This window comes from Nomascus leucogenys, chromosome 21 (assembly GCF_006542625.1).
Source record: "Nomascus leucogenys isolate Asia chromosome 21, Asia_NLE_v1, whole genome shotgun sequence".
Taxonomy (NCBI): domain Eukaryota; kingdom Metazoa; phylum Chordata; class Mammalia; order Primates; family Hylobatidae; genus Nomascus; species Nomascus leucogenys.
The window spans coordinates 43693555-43708466 of record NC_044401.1 but is presented as its reverse complement, the minus strand read 5'-3'; the positions used below and the strand labels follow the sequence as shown (position 1 = coordinate 43708466).

Sequence of the window (14912 nt, the reverse complement as noted above, 5' to 3'; positions counted from 1 at the left end):
CTCCCACTTCAACCTCCCAAAGCACTGGAATTACAGGCATGAGCCAGCATGCCCAACCAGGACTTTGAATCTGTTCTCACCAGAGAACATAGCTAGAATGGCCAGACACACAAAGGATGTTCCACAAAGCAGTGTGGCATAGAAGCGAGGGAAAAGTAAGTAAAAAAAGCCAGCAGCAGTTATAGAGGCAGAGAGAAGAAACCCAGGAAGCTGAACTTTACTGAAAAATATACAAGGACACAGAGAGAGAGGAAAATAAATAATGGTTTCAGTGGACAATAAACCTGATTGCAAAGACAGCTTCCACCTATGAGTCATGTGGCCTTGAGCAAGTCACTCACCCTCACTGAGGTCCCTTGCTGGAAGATGTGACCATCAAAGGGCTCTTTAGAGAACTAAATGACATGAGAGGTTTTAGCACAAAACTGGAGCTCAGTAACTGTCATCTTCCTACCAAGTCTTCCTGGTGATGGGAGCCACTGTGTCTCTGGCCTCTCCATTCCTAGGGGCACCTGGATATCTTTCCAATTGTTTTAAGTCCCTAGCACAAGGCCTCACATACGGCAAGGACACAATAAATGCTCACTAAATCACTGATTCTTTTTTCCTAGCCCATTTTAGGATGCAGCAAATAATACAGGAAGAATAAATTTGAATTCGAATTTACTCGAAGCCCTAGAATGCTCTATAAAAGTCATTCTGCTCATTTCCCAGACTGCTCCAGCGGCCTGTTCCAGTAATATTTGTCTTCTTTAAAAGTCCTTTTTTTTTCTGCCTAATTGATCTCCCCAGTGTCAGTGCACATTCACCACTGATTAATCTTACACGTCCTCCTCACTCATTACATCACTTCCCTGCACAAAACCTTCCAATTCCATTGAATATAGGCTAAAATCCAGCTCCATATTCAATGCCCATATGTTACCTGTTTCATTTTTGAATCTTTCTTTCTTACAAAACTCTTCATTGTACACCTGTTAGGGTCTAGATTTTTTATTCTCCCAGGAACAAGACAGTCTGAGATTTCTGCACAGGAAGGAAGTTGGACCGTCTGCCTTCTCAGACATCTTGCTAAGTGCAGCAGCAACACGGTGCAGTGGCTGGAAGCATGGGCTCGGGATGCCTGGGTTTGAGTCCCGACTCCCCATGTGGTCGTGCATTTCCTTGAACGAGTCACAGTTGTCTCTGTGTCTCACTTTCCTCATCTGCAGCCATCTCATGTGGTTGTTGAGAAGACTCAATGAGATAATACAAGGAAAGTATCAATAACACTCAAAATGTATTAGCTATTTTTGTTACTAGGACTAGGAGGTGCTCTATTTCTGCCCACATTTCTGGAATACTCGCTATTCTCACCTGGCCCCCACTTGGTGCCTTCCAGTCCCCTTGCTGAGGCTGCCCATCCCCCGCCTCCTGGTGACCCCCAGACTCACCCATCCCTTAAGGCAAATCAAACCTCAGGTCTCTGGGCAGCCTTTTCAAACCACCTTTGCTTGGGGTGAGCTCTTAATTCTCCAAGTTTCTGTAGTACTTTTGTGCCACTTTGGGGGCATCTATTAGTTAATGAGACAAAAATTTTTGAACAACTACATACAAACACTTCCTGGATTTAGAATCTGTGAAGTCAAATGAGGTGAAACACCAGGTCTCAGCCTATGGAGAAGATAAGGACACAGCCTCCCCTCTTTCCACCGCCATCTGCATGCTTGGGGCCACTCAGCTGGCGTGACATGCTCTTCTGTGTGTTCAGCCCTGCTGCCAGGAACCATCACGGCAGCTTCTCAGCGTGGGCTGCATGTGAGCTTGCAGTCAGAGGAGAGTAAGATTTCAACAGACGTCCCGGGATGGGGAACTTGAGGCAAGGCAAAGAAAGATGTGGCCCAAGAAATGGAGCACATTTCCATCTAACTGGAAGGCAAGATACACAGAAAGGAGAAGACATGAAAGAAAAGGCTGAGTGAGCTGGCCAGGATCACTTTGGGAAAGGCTTGAAATACCTAAGAAATCGGGACTGTATTCAGGAAGTGATGGAGAGCTCCCAAGGGTTTCTAAGTAAGAAGGCAACCCTCAATCCAGTTGCATCTCTTGAAGCAGAAAGGACAAGCTATGAGGGAATGCTGTGGTCGGGAGACAAGTCAGCAGCCTTTGGCAACCAGCCAGCATGGCCCACTGGAGCTTGGACAGGGCTGGTGGGCAGGGAGAGGATGAAGGGTACATGAGGAAGATGCCTGATGATGCCTCAGTAAAGAGAGGTGGAGGTGGGGGGTGGGGAAAGAGCCTGGCCCTTGGGGAAAGGTCTTAATGCAAAGTTCACAGTCTGCCAGATGGAAAGAAACTGAATTTTCAGACATGCATTTGAGACACAAGGGAAAAAATCCAGACAGAGATGTGAAGCAAGCCATCTGACACGTGGCACTGGCACTTCGGGGAAGGACTTGGGCTCCATGGAGCTACGTTTTGTTGAAGCTGTGGACAGAGATGCAGTCACTGGAAGGCAGACTGTAATAAGACAAACCCTTGCTCCAATGTGTTAACAGAAAAGCGGAACATTGGGAGCACCCCCATCTAGCCGGTGGAAGGAACATGGTGCAGGGCAGCTGTAGGGAAGAGAGGGGATCAGTCATCTGTGTCTATGAGTGCTCTGTGGGGTACAGGGCTTCTTCCGCACAGCCCATTTGTTCCTCACCACAACCCAGTGAGGTGGGCAGGGTTGGCATTATCATCTCCATTTTACAGATGGAGAAATGGAGGCTCCAAGGCTAAGGAGCTTGGACCAAGACCTCTCAGCTCGTTAGCAAGAGCCAGCACTAGAGCCTGGTCTGTACAAATCTGTCGTCATGACAGTTCTATTTCATGGTGTTTATACCCAGACTGGCCCATCATGGCCGAGGTCCACCAAAGACTAGGCAAAGCTCAAAGTCTCAGTGCAGATGTCAATAACTGGCAAGGCTGGGAAGAGGCAGAGGGAGACAGGGCTCGTTCTGATGGCTGCTCTGAGATGGGGGCAGCATGGCTGCTAATGAGAATGTCAATTAGCAGGAGTAGATGGGACAGACGTGATGAGTCACCAGACATCAATGACAGCAAAAAAGAGGCAGCTGTAAGTTTGGAAATGGCAAAGGCTGTGCATCCCTGACCTTGCATGCCTTCCTTCCTAACGATATCATCAGGTTGAACGCCTCCCAAAAAATCTGTAGAGGAGGAAGATTTTTGACCCTTGCCAGAGACAGAGCCAGCCAAAAAGGCTCCAAGATGACAGAGATGAAGAGGAGACAGAAGGCCCTAATCCAGCTGTGTTTCAGCAGCGAGGAGGGAGTGAACTTTGATTTCTGGGGAATAGCAGCCCATTTATTAGTCCCACCTCTTTTCTGTGTGTGAAGACAAAAAGCAATCGACACCTGTGGTCACTCAACCCCTCCAGCCAGGTCCCCAGTTTCTGGAGAGCTGCCCCTGCAGAGTAAGCCCTAGCCTCTAGGGGCCTCCTGTGTGGGTGATGCCTGCAGCGGCCAGGGCCCTTCCCTCTTTATGTAGCTGGGAAAGGGCTAGAACTTTCCAGAAGATGCTTTTCTAGGAAATGAAAGGGAAAATAGAACAAAACAAACCCAAAGCAAGAAAATACACAAACAAAGAAATGAGTTTACACAACCCAGATGTCTTAGGCCAAGGCAGCCAACACTTGGTCACAGCTTGACTTGCCCAGCTTTGTAGACAATGCCCCTGACTTTTCTGTAATGTTGAGGGAACCGGAATGGGTAACTTTTATATTTCTAGACCTGGGCCCAGGCAGGAGAAGCTGGAATTCATTTTTTCTCTTTTTTAGAGACAGGATCTCACTCAGTTGCGCAGAGCATGGCACAATCATAGCTCACTGCAGCCTTAAACGCCTGGGCTCAAGTGATCCTCCCACCTCAGCCTCCCAAGTAGCTAGCACTGACTACAGAAATATGCCATTGCACCCAGCTAGTTTATAAAATTTTTTGTAGATATGGGGTCTCACTATGTTGCCCAGGCTGGTATCTAGCTCCTGGCCTCAAGTGATCCTCCCGCTTTGGCCTCCCAAAGCACTGGGATTACAGGCATGAGCCACCATGCCCTGCCAGAAGCTTGTATTCTGAACACGAGTGGTCTTTGCAGTTAACCTTATAACCTGTCCCACAAATGTCCTTCCCACTATGCTTCCGGCCTTAATAACAAATGCTCTGATTCCTTTAAAAGAGAGGATCATCACTCTTAATATAGAGCTTAAAATAAAACATACCCACCAGGAGTGATGAGCCACAAGCCTATTCATTCATCAGCATATACTGGATATCTACTGTGAGCTTGGCCCTGTGCTATGTACTAAAGAAATAGACATGAACTCAACTCCTGTGCCCAAGAAACTCACATATCATAATTAGTATCAAGTGCTGAACAAAGTGATCTGGAACAAAAGCAAAGATGAACGTATCTGGCTGTGCATGACAGGGACAAGCTCTGTGGCAGCGTGGGAGGGGGCCTAGAAGAATACTGAGTTTGGCAGTGGATGCAGCATTGGCTGAGAATGGCCCACGAGATGCACTGAGACTGGTATCAAGTTCTCTTCTGCTTCAGTGGGTCTGGCCGGGATAATTTGTGATCTGATTTGGGGCTGAGCTGTTTACCTTTCACAGCACAGAATTCGGGAAGTTGAGCTCAGCAGATTTCTAAGTGTATGCAGGTGCAGGCAGAGAGAATACTGTGGGTAATTAAGTCTTTTCTCCAGGCTAAATAATCTCAAAATATGGTATCTATTGAGGTCCCAATAATGTGAAGTGAAACTTCCCTGGAGTGATGTATGTGTGCCCCAAGGCCAAATGTCTCCAGGCAAGTTACTAAAAATTCATTAGTGAGAAGCAAGCAGGACCTCAGTGTCACCCCAGAATGAGGTCAAAAGAGAAAGCATTGGCTCTCTGCAGCCCCATCTTGCAGCTGGCGAGCAGGGCCGTCTCCATGCCCAGGTGCTGCCACTTAAACTTTTTAAGTTGACTTTGAGCTAATCACCACTTAATTTGATCCACAAAGATCATGATGCAGTTTCAGGACCTCAGGTCTCCCTTAATGGGGCTTTGGCCACACTACTGAGATGGCTCCTCTCGATAACCTTTCATGAAAGATGTATCGATTTTTCCACGCTCCCTAGAGGAGCTGGCAGCTGTTTTTATGTTGCCATCAAAACAAGACACTTCTGCTACTTGGGGTAAGTGCAAAAATGGACAAACAAATATCCAAAAGAATTAGAAGCAGGATCCCAAAGAGGTATTTGCACGCCCATGTTCATTGCAGCATTATTTGCAACAGCCAAGAAAGCTAGAAGCAACTCATCAACAGATGAGTGTATAAAGAAAATGTGGTATGTACATAGAGTGGAATATAATTCAGCCCTAAAAAAGGATGGAAATCCTATGACATGCTACATGGATGAACCTTGAGGATATAATGCTAAGCAAAATAAGCCAGTCACAGAAGGACAAATACTATAGATTCCACTCATAGGAGTAACTTAAAATAGTCAAAATCATAGAAATAGGCCTGACTAGATGGCACACACCTGAAGTCCCAGCTATTCAGGAGGCTAAGACAGGAAGATCGCTTGAGCCCAGGAGCTCAAGTCCAACCTGGGCAACATAGTGAGACCCTGTCTCTTAAACAGACAGAATATATATATATATATAAAATCATAGAAACAGAAAGTAGAATGGCAGTTTATCAAGGTCAGGGGTGGGGTGGGAAGGCAGAATTCGTATTTAGTGGGTACAGAATTTCAGTTTTGCAAAATGAAAAAGTTCTAGAGAAAGGTTGCACAACAGTGTAAATATACTTAACACTACTGAACTGTACATTTAGAAACGGCTAAGACAGTCAATGTAATGTTATGTGTTTTTTACCACAATGAAAAAATAATAGACACAAGGCAGAGAACAAAAAAGCCTGGCAGGGTAGCGGAACACAGAGGTACCAGGGAGCATTTGGTGACTGACCCTCAGCCCTTCTGGGTGAGGTCCGCCCCCCCTCCCAGCTCTCTTCTCCCCCACAACACTCCAGGCTCCCCTCCTACCTCTCCGCCCCATCCCAGCTGCTCCTACTTCTCTGAAGGCCCGTTTCCTTAGTGGCTCCTCTTCCTCCTCCTGTAGAGGTGGGCATCCCTAGGACACATGTGTCTCCATTCTGCCTATCTTTCCCTACACTCCTTCTGGGAGAATGCCTGCATTCCCAGGTCTTTCGCTCCCCATCCAGCCCCACCTCCTCCTCCTCCTCCTCCCACCATTCTTCCCGCCCCACAGGAACCACACAGCCTGGGAAGCCGGGACAGGCCTTTGCCTCTGTGAGCCCCCTTTATGCTTCTGGTCCACCCCTAAGGTCATCACACCCTCTTCTTTGTCACTGGGCTCCACAGCAGCTGCCTCAGCTCACTTCAGAGCCCAGCCCTCAAAATTCTGGACCCACGATGTTCTGACCTCGGTCCCTGGCCCCCCGACAATGCCACATGTGCATCTTGCTGGTGTCCTATTTCATCACTGGCCTTTGGCAGGTGTCAAACTCTCCTGCTCCCAGCAACTTGGTGGAGTTCTCAACCTTCACAGAGAACAGGTCTCTGAGCTCCATGCAAGGCTGCGATTCAGCAACGGCCCAGGCAGCAGGGTCAGTCATCCTCACCATTTCAAAACCTGCCCCCACCCCACCCCAGCACCCTTCCTCCGCCAAGTCCAAGAGTGACCCAGCCCTGCCAGGCAATGGCGCCTCACTTACGGTGTGGCCTCGCAGCTGAGTCGCAGCCTTCTGGAAATGCGGCATCATCCTCTTGCACATGCTGCACCCTGGTCATAGGCAGGAGAGAGACCACATCTGGTTACAGGGATGGCTGAGCCCTTGTACCCTGCCCTGCCTCCCCATGGCCATCCTCTACCCAACAAGCACTTATCCAGCCTTGAGAAGCTCAGGACTATTCCAGACCCTGGGGACACAAAAGGAACAGGAGGCGGGAGTCCTGGCCCCCAAAGAGCTTGCAGTATCAGTGGTGCAAAATAAGGTACTGCCCAGCAGCCACTCATAAATGTTGGACTGAAGAAACATGACACGATGGGAGAAGAGCAGAGCCCAGAATACTTCAGTGCTGATAATGAATTCAACAGAAATTCAGAAAACCAGAACAGGTGTCAAGAGAGCAACTGCTGCGTGCACAGCGAAAAGCCACCCCTCACTGCCCAGGCAGGGCCTGCAAATTAGCCAGAGTCAAACGCCATTATGAAGAAAAATGTGTGACCATGAATACAATCACTTTTGGGATATCCATGCCTCCTTTCTCTTTCATTAACAAGGATAATTAAGCAATGACCGGAGGCAGGCTGACGGTGAACAGTGCTGGCTCTGGCCTGTGGAAAGAGCGTCGGGCCAGGAATTGGGATGCCACGCAGACTCTGATCTTCACTCAACTTGCTAAAGGCCTTGAAGAAGTCACCTCCTCTCTCTGGGCTGTTTCTTCTGGCAGATGAGGGAGGCTGGACCACACAACCTCAGGCCCCTTCCAGCTCTGACAGCAAAGGATTCTGTCTGCGATGGCCTTGGCTCAGCCCTCCGGGGCTCTGTGGTCTACCATGGTCGCACTCCTCTCCTAGTGGTGAAGACCCGCAGCCTTGATAGGGGGCCTTGAACTCCTGGGCTCAAGCGACCAGGAAGGCCAGGTCCCAAACATCCACTAAAACTTCAGAGTGACCTTAAACTCCTTCCTTTAAACCAGAGCAGGCCACGTTTTAGCACTGATCCCACAGGACATGAGCAGTTTCCTCAGGCAGCAGGGATTCTGAAGTGCCAGGCTATTACCCTTTCCAACCGCCTCTCTGCTACAAAACAGGGCTTAAGATGCATCTGAAGAGCACAGAACCAAAGCTGCCTGGAACCATGTGTCAGGTTGTTCTCAGCTTGGCACAGAGGGCACAGGGTCCATGTGGCGACAGGCAGCCCAGCTCCAATCCATGCTTAGCTGGCGCCTAGACAGGCCGTGAAGCCAGAAGGCCGACATTCCTTCTGGGCCACCAGAACCTCCCCAGCCCCAAGCCTACCGGACAAGATGCAGACACAGGACATTTGGCCATGAGGCTCCAAAAATGCCCCACAGCCCCCTCCTGACATTCCTGTCTGACAGATGGACTCACACACACCCCAGTACATGAACCCTGGGCTTAAGTTCTGCCACCAGTCCTGGCAGGAGAAAAGCGGCTGTTTCCAGGCCAGTCTGCAGTGCAAGCCTGCCGTATCTGCCCTCAGAAGATAAGAGGCACCTCTCCTCGGGACCTGCTACCTCAGTGCGAACACCATCAGTGGCATGAAGGAAGGAATATGACACTTGTCAGGGGCATTGTTTCCACTGTGGGGATTCAGAAAGAGGAGAACAGAAGCAGGAACAATGCTCAGTGGGAAATGCGCCGGGTGGAAAACAGGAGGCTGCAGGTGGCGCAGTGGAAGGAGCTCAGCTCTGGGAAGAACGAGGCTGAGAAGAGGTCTGCATCTCCCCATAACTCCCGCTGGCTGGGTGATCTTGGGCAAGTGGCCTAGGGCTCTCCAAGCCTCAGCTTCCCTATCTCTGCAATGGGGATATGTGCCCTGCAGGTGTTAGATAGAGCCGGGGAACGTTCAGTACCTGCAGAGACATTAGTCCAATGCCAGGATTTGGGGGAGTGCTTCCCAGTCCATGGTGGGGGAAACACTTCCACCAAGGGAAGAGGATGTCGCTCCACTCCCCAGGAGGGAAAATAAGAGGGGACACCTGCAGTCTTTCACTTTCTTCGCTCAGTGACTTGAGTCTGACACCCACTGGGCCACATTCATCTATCAAGAACTTTATTTACTATCTGTCTCCACAGTGTGGCCTCTCTCTTCCTGTTCTGCCTGTTTGCAGCCTGCAGCAACAATACCCTGAAACAGAGGATAAGTCGGCCAGTTGTCCCTGTGGGCAGGGCCAGTGGTGCTGGGTGAAGAAGTTACTAGTTGGGGAGAGGTGATGGAGGAGGAGTAGGAAACCACAGGCCAAGCCAGTTTCCAATTTAACTTTACCGAAAATAGAGCTGGCCCTGTGATTCCTGAGTTTATCTTCCAGCTGATTCCACTGGGAGGCAGGGGGAGAGGTAAGACTAATTATCACTCTCAAACCTCAAAAGTCAGAGTAGTCAGACTTTTAATTTTCTCATTAATTCAGTGAGCAAACATTTCCTGAATAAGCAGTAGATCCTGGGAGCCAGGTTCCTTGTCACCACTAAAGGTTCTCACTGCCTTTGGGCCCATTCACCCAACATGTGACCAAAGGGTCACAGAGTCCTAACAGACGTCCCAGTTAGGGAATTGCTGTGTATCCCAGGAATCAGCTGAATTATGATGCCATGGAGACTTGATTAGACTAGTGTGCTAAAAGCACAAGTTTGTTTCATTTTGTAAAAAATCATACACACGTGCATAATCAAAAAGAGTCCCGAGGTTCCTTGGGACCTAGGAGTGCAACCGATCTGACCCTCCACCAAAAGTTGAACTTAACCTCCGAGTTTTCTCCTCCCTCCCCTACCACCAATAAGCTTTGTGACTCTGTGAGGTACCTAACTTCCCCTGCCCCAGCTTTCTCTTCTGTAAAGATGATAACTGTGCTCACCTCTCTGTTGTGAAGGGTGGGATGGGCACACTGCCACACAGCCTGGGTGCATGGTGGGAGAGGGCACAGCACGCGGGCACAAACTGCCTGTGCACCACTTCTAAAATACTAATGGCATCACACTGAGACCTGCCTGGTTACACCCGGATGCCGTTTTGTGGCACGCGCTGCATGTTGACATACACTCCATTTTACAGCTTCATTTAACCAATGTGTTGAGTCCTGAAGGGCTTTAAGATATACCAAAGGAGGCCCATCCTCTAGGGGCTGTGTGGACAGGATAATTCCTAAAGCAATTCACAGCTGGGTAGTTAATAATATTCCTCCAAGAAGAAATAAAAAGGGGCGAAACCAACTAATGAACGTTAATAAAGAGAAGGAGCGAGGGTTAAAGTAGCTACCATTCAGGGCAGAGCTGAATCTACAGCAAGTGAGACACCAGGGCCTCATCCCAAAGGTAAGCACAGCCCTGCGGCCAGCGAGGAGGCCTGGGGAGGAGGCTGGGGCTGGAGGACACCCAGCAATCAAAACAGGGCTTGGGGGGCCAGGCGCGGTGGTTCACGCCTGTAATTCCAGCACTTTGGGAGGCTGAGGCGGGCGGATCACCTGAGGTCAGGAGTTTGAGACCAGCCTGGGCAACATGGCGAAGCCCCATCTCTACTAAAAATACAAAAACTAGCCAGGTGTCATGGCGGGCACCTATAGTCCCAGCTACTCGGGAAGCTGAGGCAGGAGAATCATTTGAACCTGGGGGGCGGAGGTTGCAGTGAGCTGAGATGGCACCACTGCACTCCAGTCTGGGCAACAGAGCAAGGCTCTGTCTCAAAACTAAAAAAAAAAAAAAAAAAGAATAGGGCTGGGGAAAGGCTGCTGTCATGGTGAATAAGCTACTGGCTCAAGTCAGGCAGAACCACCAGAATGCCACAGAGGGACATCCGGCTGGGGGGCGTCATCCCCAGGGCACGGATGGGAGAAGCCTTTGCTTAAAGAACTTCTCAGGAAGTGGGATTTGAGATGGGCTTTCATGAGCAATCAGAACTCTGGTTTGCTATGACAAACCAGAGCCTATGACACCCTCCTGAGCCACACACACACACCTGGGCACACCTGCCTTGCATCATATACAACCCCTCTGTTGCTCCAGCCTTCAGGGAAACACTGACACTGCCGGCTTCACGAAGGGCCAATGCAGCTCACAGAGGTGCAGCACAAAGGGCCTTGCCAGGCTCAAATCCAGGGTGATTTTCAATCTGTGGGTTGGGACCCGTTAGACTGTGGAGGTGCCCAGACAGTGAATATCTGAGGCTTTGCAGGCCACACTGTCTCTGTTACAAGACTCAACTCTGTTGGTATAGCTTGCAAGTGCCCACAGACACCACATCAATGTATGGCCATGGCTGGGTTCTAATAAACCTTTACAAAAAGAGGCAGCTGGCCCATGGGCCATAATTTGCTGACCCTTTGTCAGAGGATTATGAAGCAGTAGGTATAACCAATAATTTTTTAAAAAAAACAGAACAGAAAATAGTGGGCATTACATCTGGTAAACAACAGATGGCAATAGTTAGGGCAAGAGTGGTCTTGCGAAACTTGTTTCAGCTTATTTGCATATAATTTATATATACTTCGAGTACTGGGTTACAATATAAAACATTTTTAATTCTGTGAAATTCAGTCAAAAAGTTTGAAAGCCACTGCTGTGATCCAGTCCCTTCTCTTACAGATGTGGAAACTGAGACCTAGTGAGGTGAAGGACTTGGCCAAGCTCACCCGGCTTGCGGTGGCACAGCTGGGATTCAAACCCACATGTTCTGGCTGTCATCTGAAAGATCCTCCTGCTATTTCCCACATCCTCCTGCCTCATACAGTGACTGAGCCCAAATCCTGGAACCAGTTTCTCTCTGCTCCTGGTCCCCCGCTCCTCCCAGGTGGCACCTGCAGAGGATGCCAGCAGAGGATGCAGGAGCCAGAGCTACATGAGCTGCTGCCCCCAGAGGCGGGCCAGGCTCTGGACCGTGACGCCATGCCCAAGGGGTGGCAGAACAGCCACAGGGTGACTGGCACCAAGGCATGGCACCAGCAGCAGGAAATGGGACATGGCTGGGGAAGGTGGAGCTGACCAAACAGGGTGGAGCTCTGGACAAAGAGGGTAGACCGACACAGATTCTAGTGGAGACAGAGTACAGGGCAGACAGCAGGAGGGGAGGAGCCAGATGAAAAGGCAAAGACGAAGGAAAAGAGGCACAGATGGAGAGATGAGAGTCAGCGTTCTAAGCGAGGCACCCAGGCTAGTCCCCGAGACCCCGCCTGCAACTCCCACCTGCCTCCCGCCCACGAAGAGACTAAACAACTAGCTCTGGCCCAAGGGAGAAAGTTCACTCACAGGGGGCATAAAACATGATCAGGAGCGGCTTCTCTTCCTTCTTCAGGAGCCGTCTGAAGTCCTGAGGCACAAAAAGAGAATACCAGCAGCTCACACACAACACAGTAACAGGATGAGACCCCCTCCCCCCACTCCTGCATACAGCAGAGTGAAGGGTAGGGATGGGGAGGAGAGCGGGAGTGAGCACTTCAGAAAACACACGCTGATAGCTGATATGCAGGTGGGGGCAGAGCCATGGCAGGCCAGGAGCTGGAAGAACCTCAGAGATGATCTATTCGAGACCACCCTCATGTATTCCAGATGGGAAAACTGAGGCCCCAAGCTAACAAATGGCTTTGGCCACCTGGTGAGATGGAGTCGTGAGGACCAGGCTGCTGGCTTTCCTTTCAGCTCCACCTGAACAGTTCAAAGATGGCAAAGAGTGGTTTTTGTCCCATGAGGCTGTTGAATAGGCTGCCCCTTCCTGTGACTTACACAGCGGTTTTGTTGTGGTGTGGGTGGCTGTTTTCATGTGTGCCTGACTTGGCAGATGGGGATCCGCTCACTGTGGGAAGACGGGTTAACCCATACCCACTAATCTCTTGCTAATCTCTTCCCAGGCTCCAGCTCTGCCACCACCATCCTTATCCCCAGGAGTCCACGGAGCACACAGGGCAGAAGGAGGGGGCCTGCTCCACCCTCCAGGAGGTTACAGGCAAAATGGATTTGTAAAACCCTTAGAACAGTGCCGGGCATGTTATTAAGCAATACATAATGATTTCTTAGATACATACAATAAAGGCAAAAAGACAAATGGCCACACAGTGCTCATGTAAAGACTTGAGTGTGTGAACAGGGTAGAGAGACTTTTCTTCCAACGAGAGCCAATGATGGATGGGAAAAAGCAACTCTATCAAGGACTGCAGTGAAGCACGATTATAAGAGCATATTTTGATTAAAGTAAGCTGCTCAACCACATTTTACAGAAGAAAATGAGAGGGTTTTCTCTTTTGAATAATAAGGAAAATAAGAAAATTTCAAAATGCAGCTTTCTGGCAGCAAGAAGGCATTAGGTAAATAAATGATGGCACATCCCGCACAATGGGATACTACTGCATCATTAAAACCGATAAAGAGGAGTGTTTAATGTCACAATCAGATGTGCATGGTGCACTAAAGGGGGGAAAGCAAGTTATGAAACAGCATTTAAAATGTAATGACATCTTTGTGAGTAAAAACATTATGTACACATTACCTTGAAAGCCTGGAAGACTACAAAAATATCAGCAGGCATCTCTCTCAATGTAAAGGTATGAAGTGATTTGTTTTTTTTTCTGTATGCTGAAGGTGCATTTTCTAAATTTTCAACAATGAATGTGCATTAACTTAAAATTTTTCAGTTAGATTAAAAAAAGATTAAATTTTTGTGGACATCCAAAACACTAGAATAAATTCTGGAAAAGTTTACCCTTGTTTACATAACTAGAGAGAGGGTTAAGGCACTAGTTTTTAAACAAATTTTGTTTGTACTAATTTCCAAACAAAATTAGTAACCAAGATATTTAACCCTAACTAGGGGTACAGGATGCAAACACTTCTAAAATTGTCTTCTGGGATTTCTGGAGATAAAAGCTAGCAAAAGACCTGAGAAGAAATTTTTATTGAGCCTATAGCAATTTGGTTTCATACCCTGAGTAGTAACAGATATTACATTCAAAGATGCTTAATTACCTTCACAAAGTATGAAATTCCAAGCCTACAAATTGAATCAGCAATTCAAACTTGAATCTGGAACTTTTCATTATTTATGTGGAGATTCTATTAGCTGAGAACCAGCTATACTTCTTATTTCCATAGGAGAGAAAAGAGCACAAAGCAGAACAAGAGGATTCCCTACAGGTGAGAAAGAAATATTTCTGCTTGATATTCCTACAGTTACAGAAGAACAACCTTAGGAAGGTCAGGACATTGTATCTGGGGGAGGAAGGCACCAGGCAATCACTTTCCAGAGAATCACTTTCCAGAATTCATCATTACAGGAGCAGCACTCCATTTAGGCTGTTTGTATTTCCATGGGTCTAGGCACATGTGCCACTCTCTCCTGGCACTTGCCCCTCTTTCCCTGCCCCCACATGCTTTTTTTTTTTTGAGAAGTTGTCTCACCCTGTCACCCAGGCTGGAGTGCAATGGCATGATCTCAGCTCACTGCAACCTCTGCCTCCCAGATTCAAGCAATTCTCCTGCCTCAGTCTCCCGAGTAGCTGGGATTACAGGCATGTGCCACCATGCCTGGCTAATTTTTTTATCTTTAGTAGAGACGGGGTTTCACCATGTTGGCCAGGCTGGTCTCGAACTCCTGACCTTGTGATCCACCCACCTCAGCCTCCCAAAGTGCTGGGATTACAGGCGTGAGCCACCGCGCCGGGCCCACATGCTTTTTAAAAGGCATCTTTAAGGCCGGGGGCAGTGGCTCACGCCTGTAATCTCAGTACTTTTGGAGGCCGAGGCGGGTGGATCACTTGAGGTCAGGAGTTCAAGACCAGCCTGACCAACATGGTGAAACCCCATGTCTACTAAATTACAAAAATTAACCAGGCGTGGTGGTACACGCCTGTAATCCCAGCTACTCAGGAGGCCAAGGTACGAGAATCGCTTGAACCCCAGAGGCAGACGCTGCAGTGAGCCAAGATCACGCTACTGCACTCCAGCCTAGGTGACAGAGTGAGACTCTGTCTCAGAAAAAAAAAAAAAAAAGACATCTTCAAGACGACAATACTGGCTCTTTGTATCCCAGAGAATGTTGTGCCCAGCCCTTAATTTGAATCACCACTGATCCACTAGGTTGGCCCACAATGATGACACATTTTACCTTCCTCCAGAAGGTTAAAAAAAGGC

The 14912-nt window shown here is 48.7% G+C and overlaps 1 protein-coding gene across 1 annotated transcript in view; it reads right to left on the bottom strand.

Moving 5' to 3' along the window:
• PDIA5 (protein disulfide isomerase family A member 5) overlaps window positions 1–14912 on the bottom strand; it is a 95142-nt gene that overhangs the window by 37354 nt on the left and 42876 nt on the right. Inside the window, exons 7-8 of the mRNA XM_030801728.1 lie at window positions 12039–12099; window positions 6769–6836 (exon numbers count right to left, since the gene is read on the bottom strand). Of these exons, the coding sequence (XP_030657588.1) occupies window positions 6769–6836; window positions 12039–12099 (129 nt within the window). The remainder of the gene's footprint in view (window positions 1–6768; window positions 6837–12038; window positions 12100–14912) is intronic.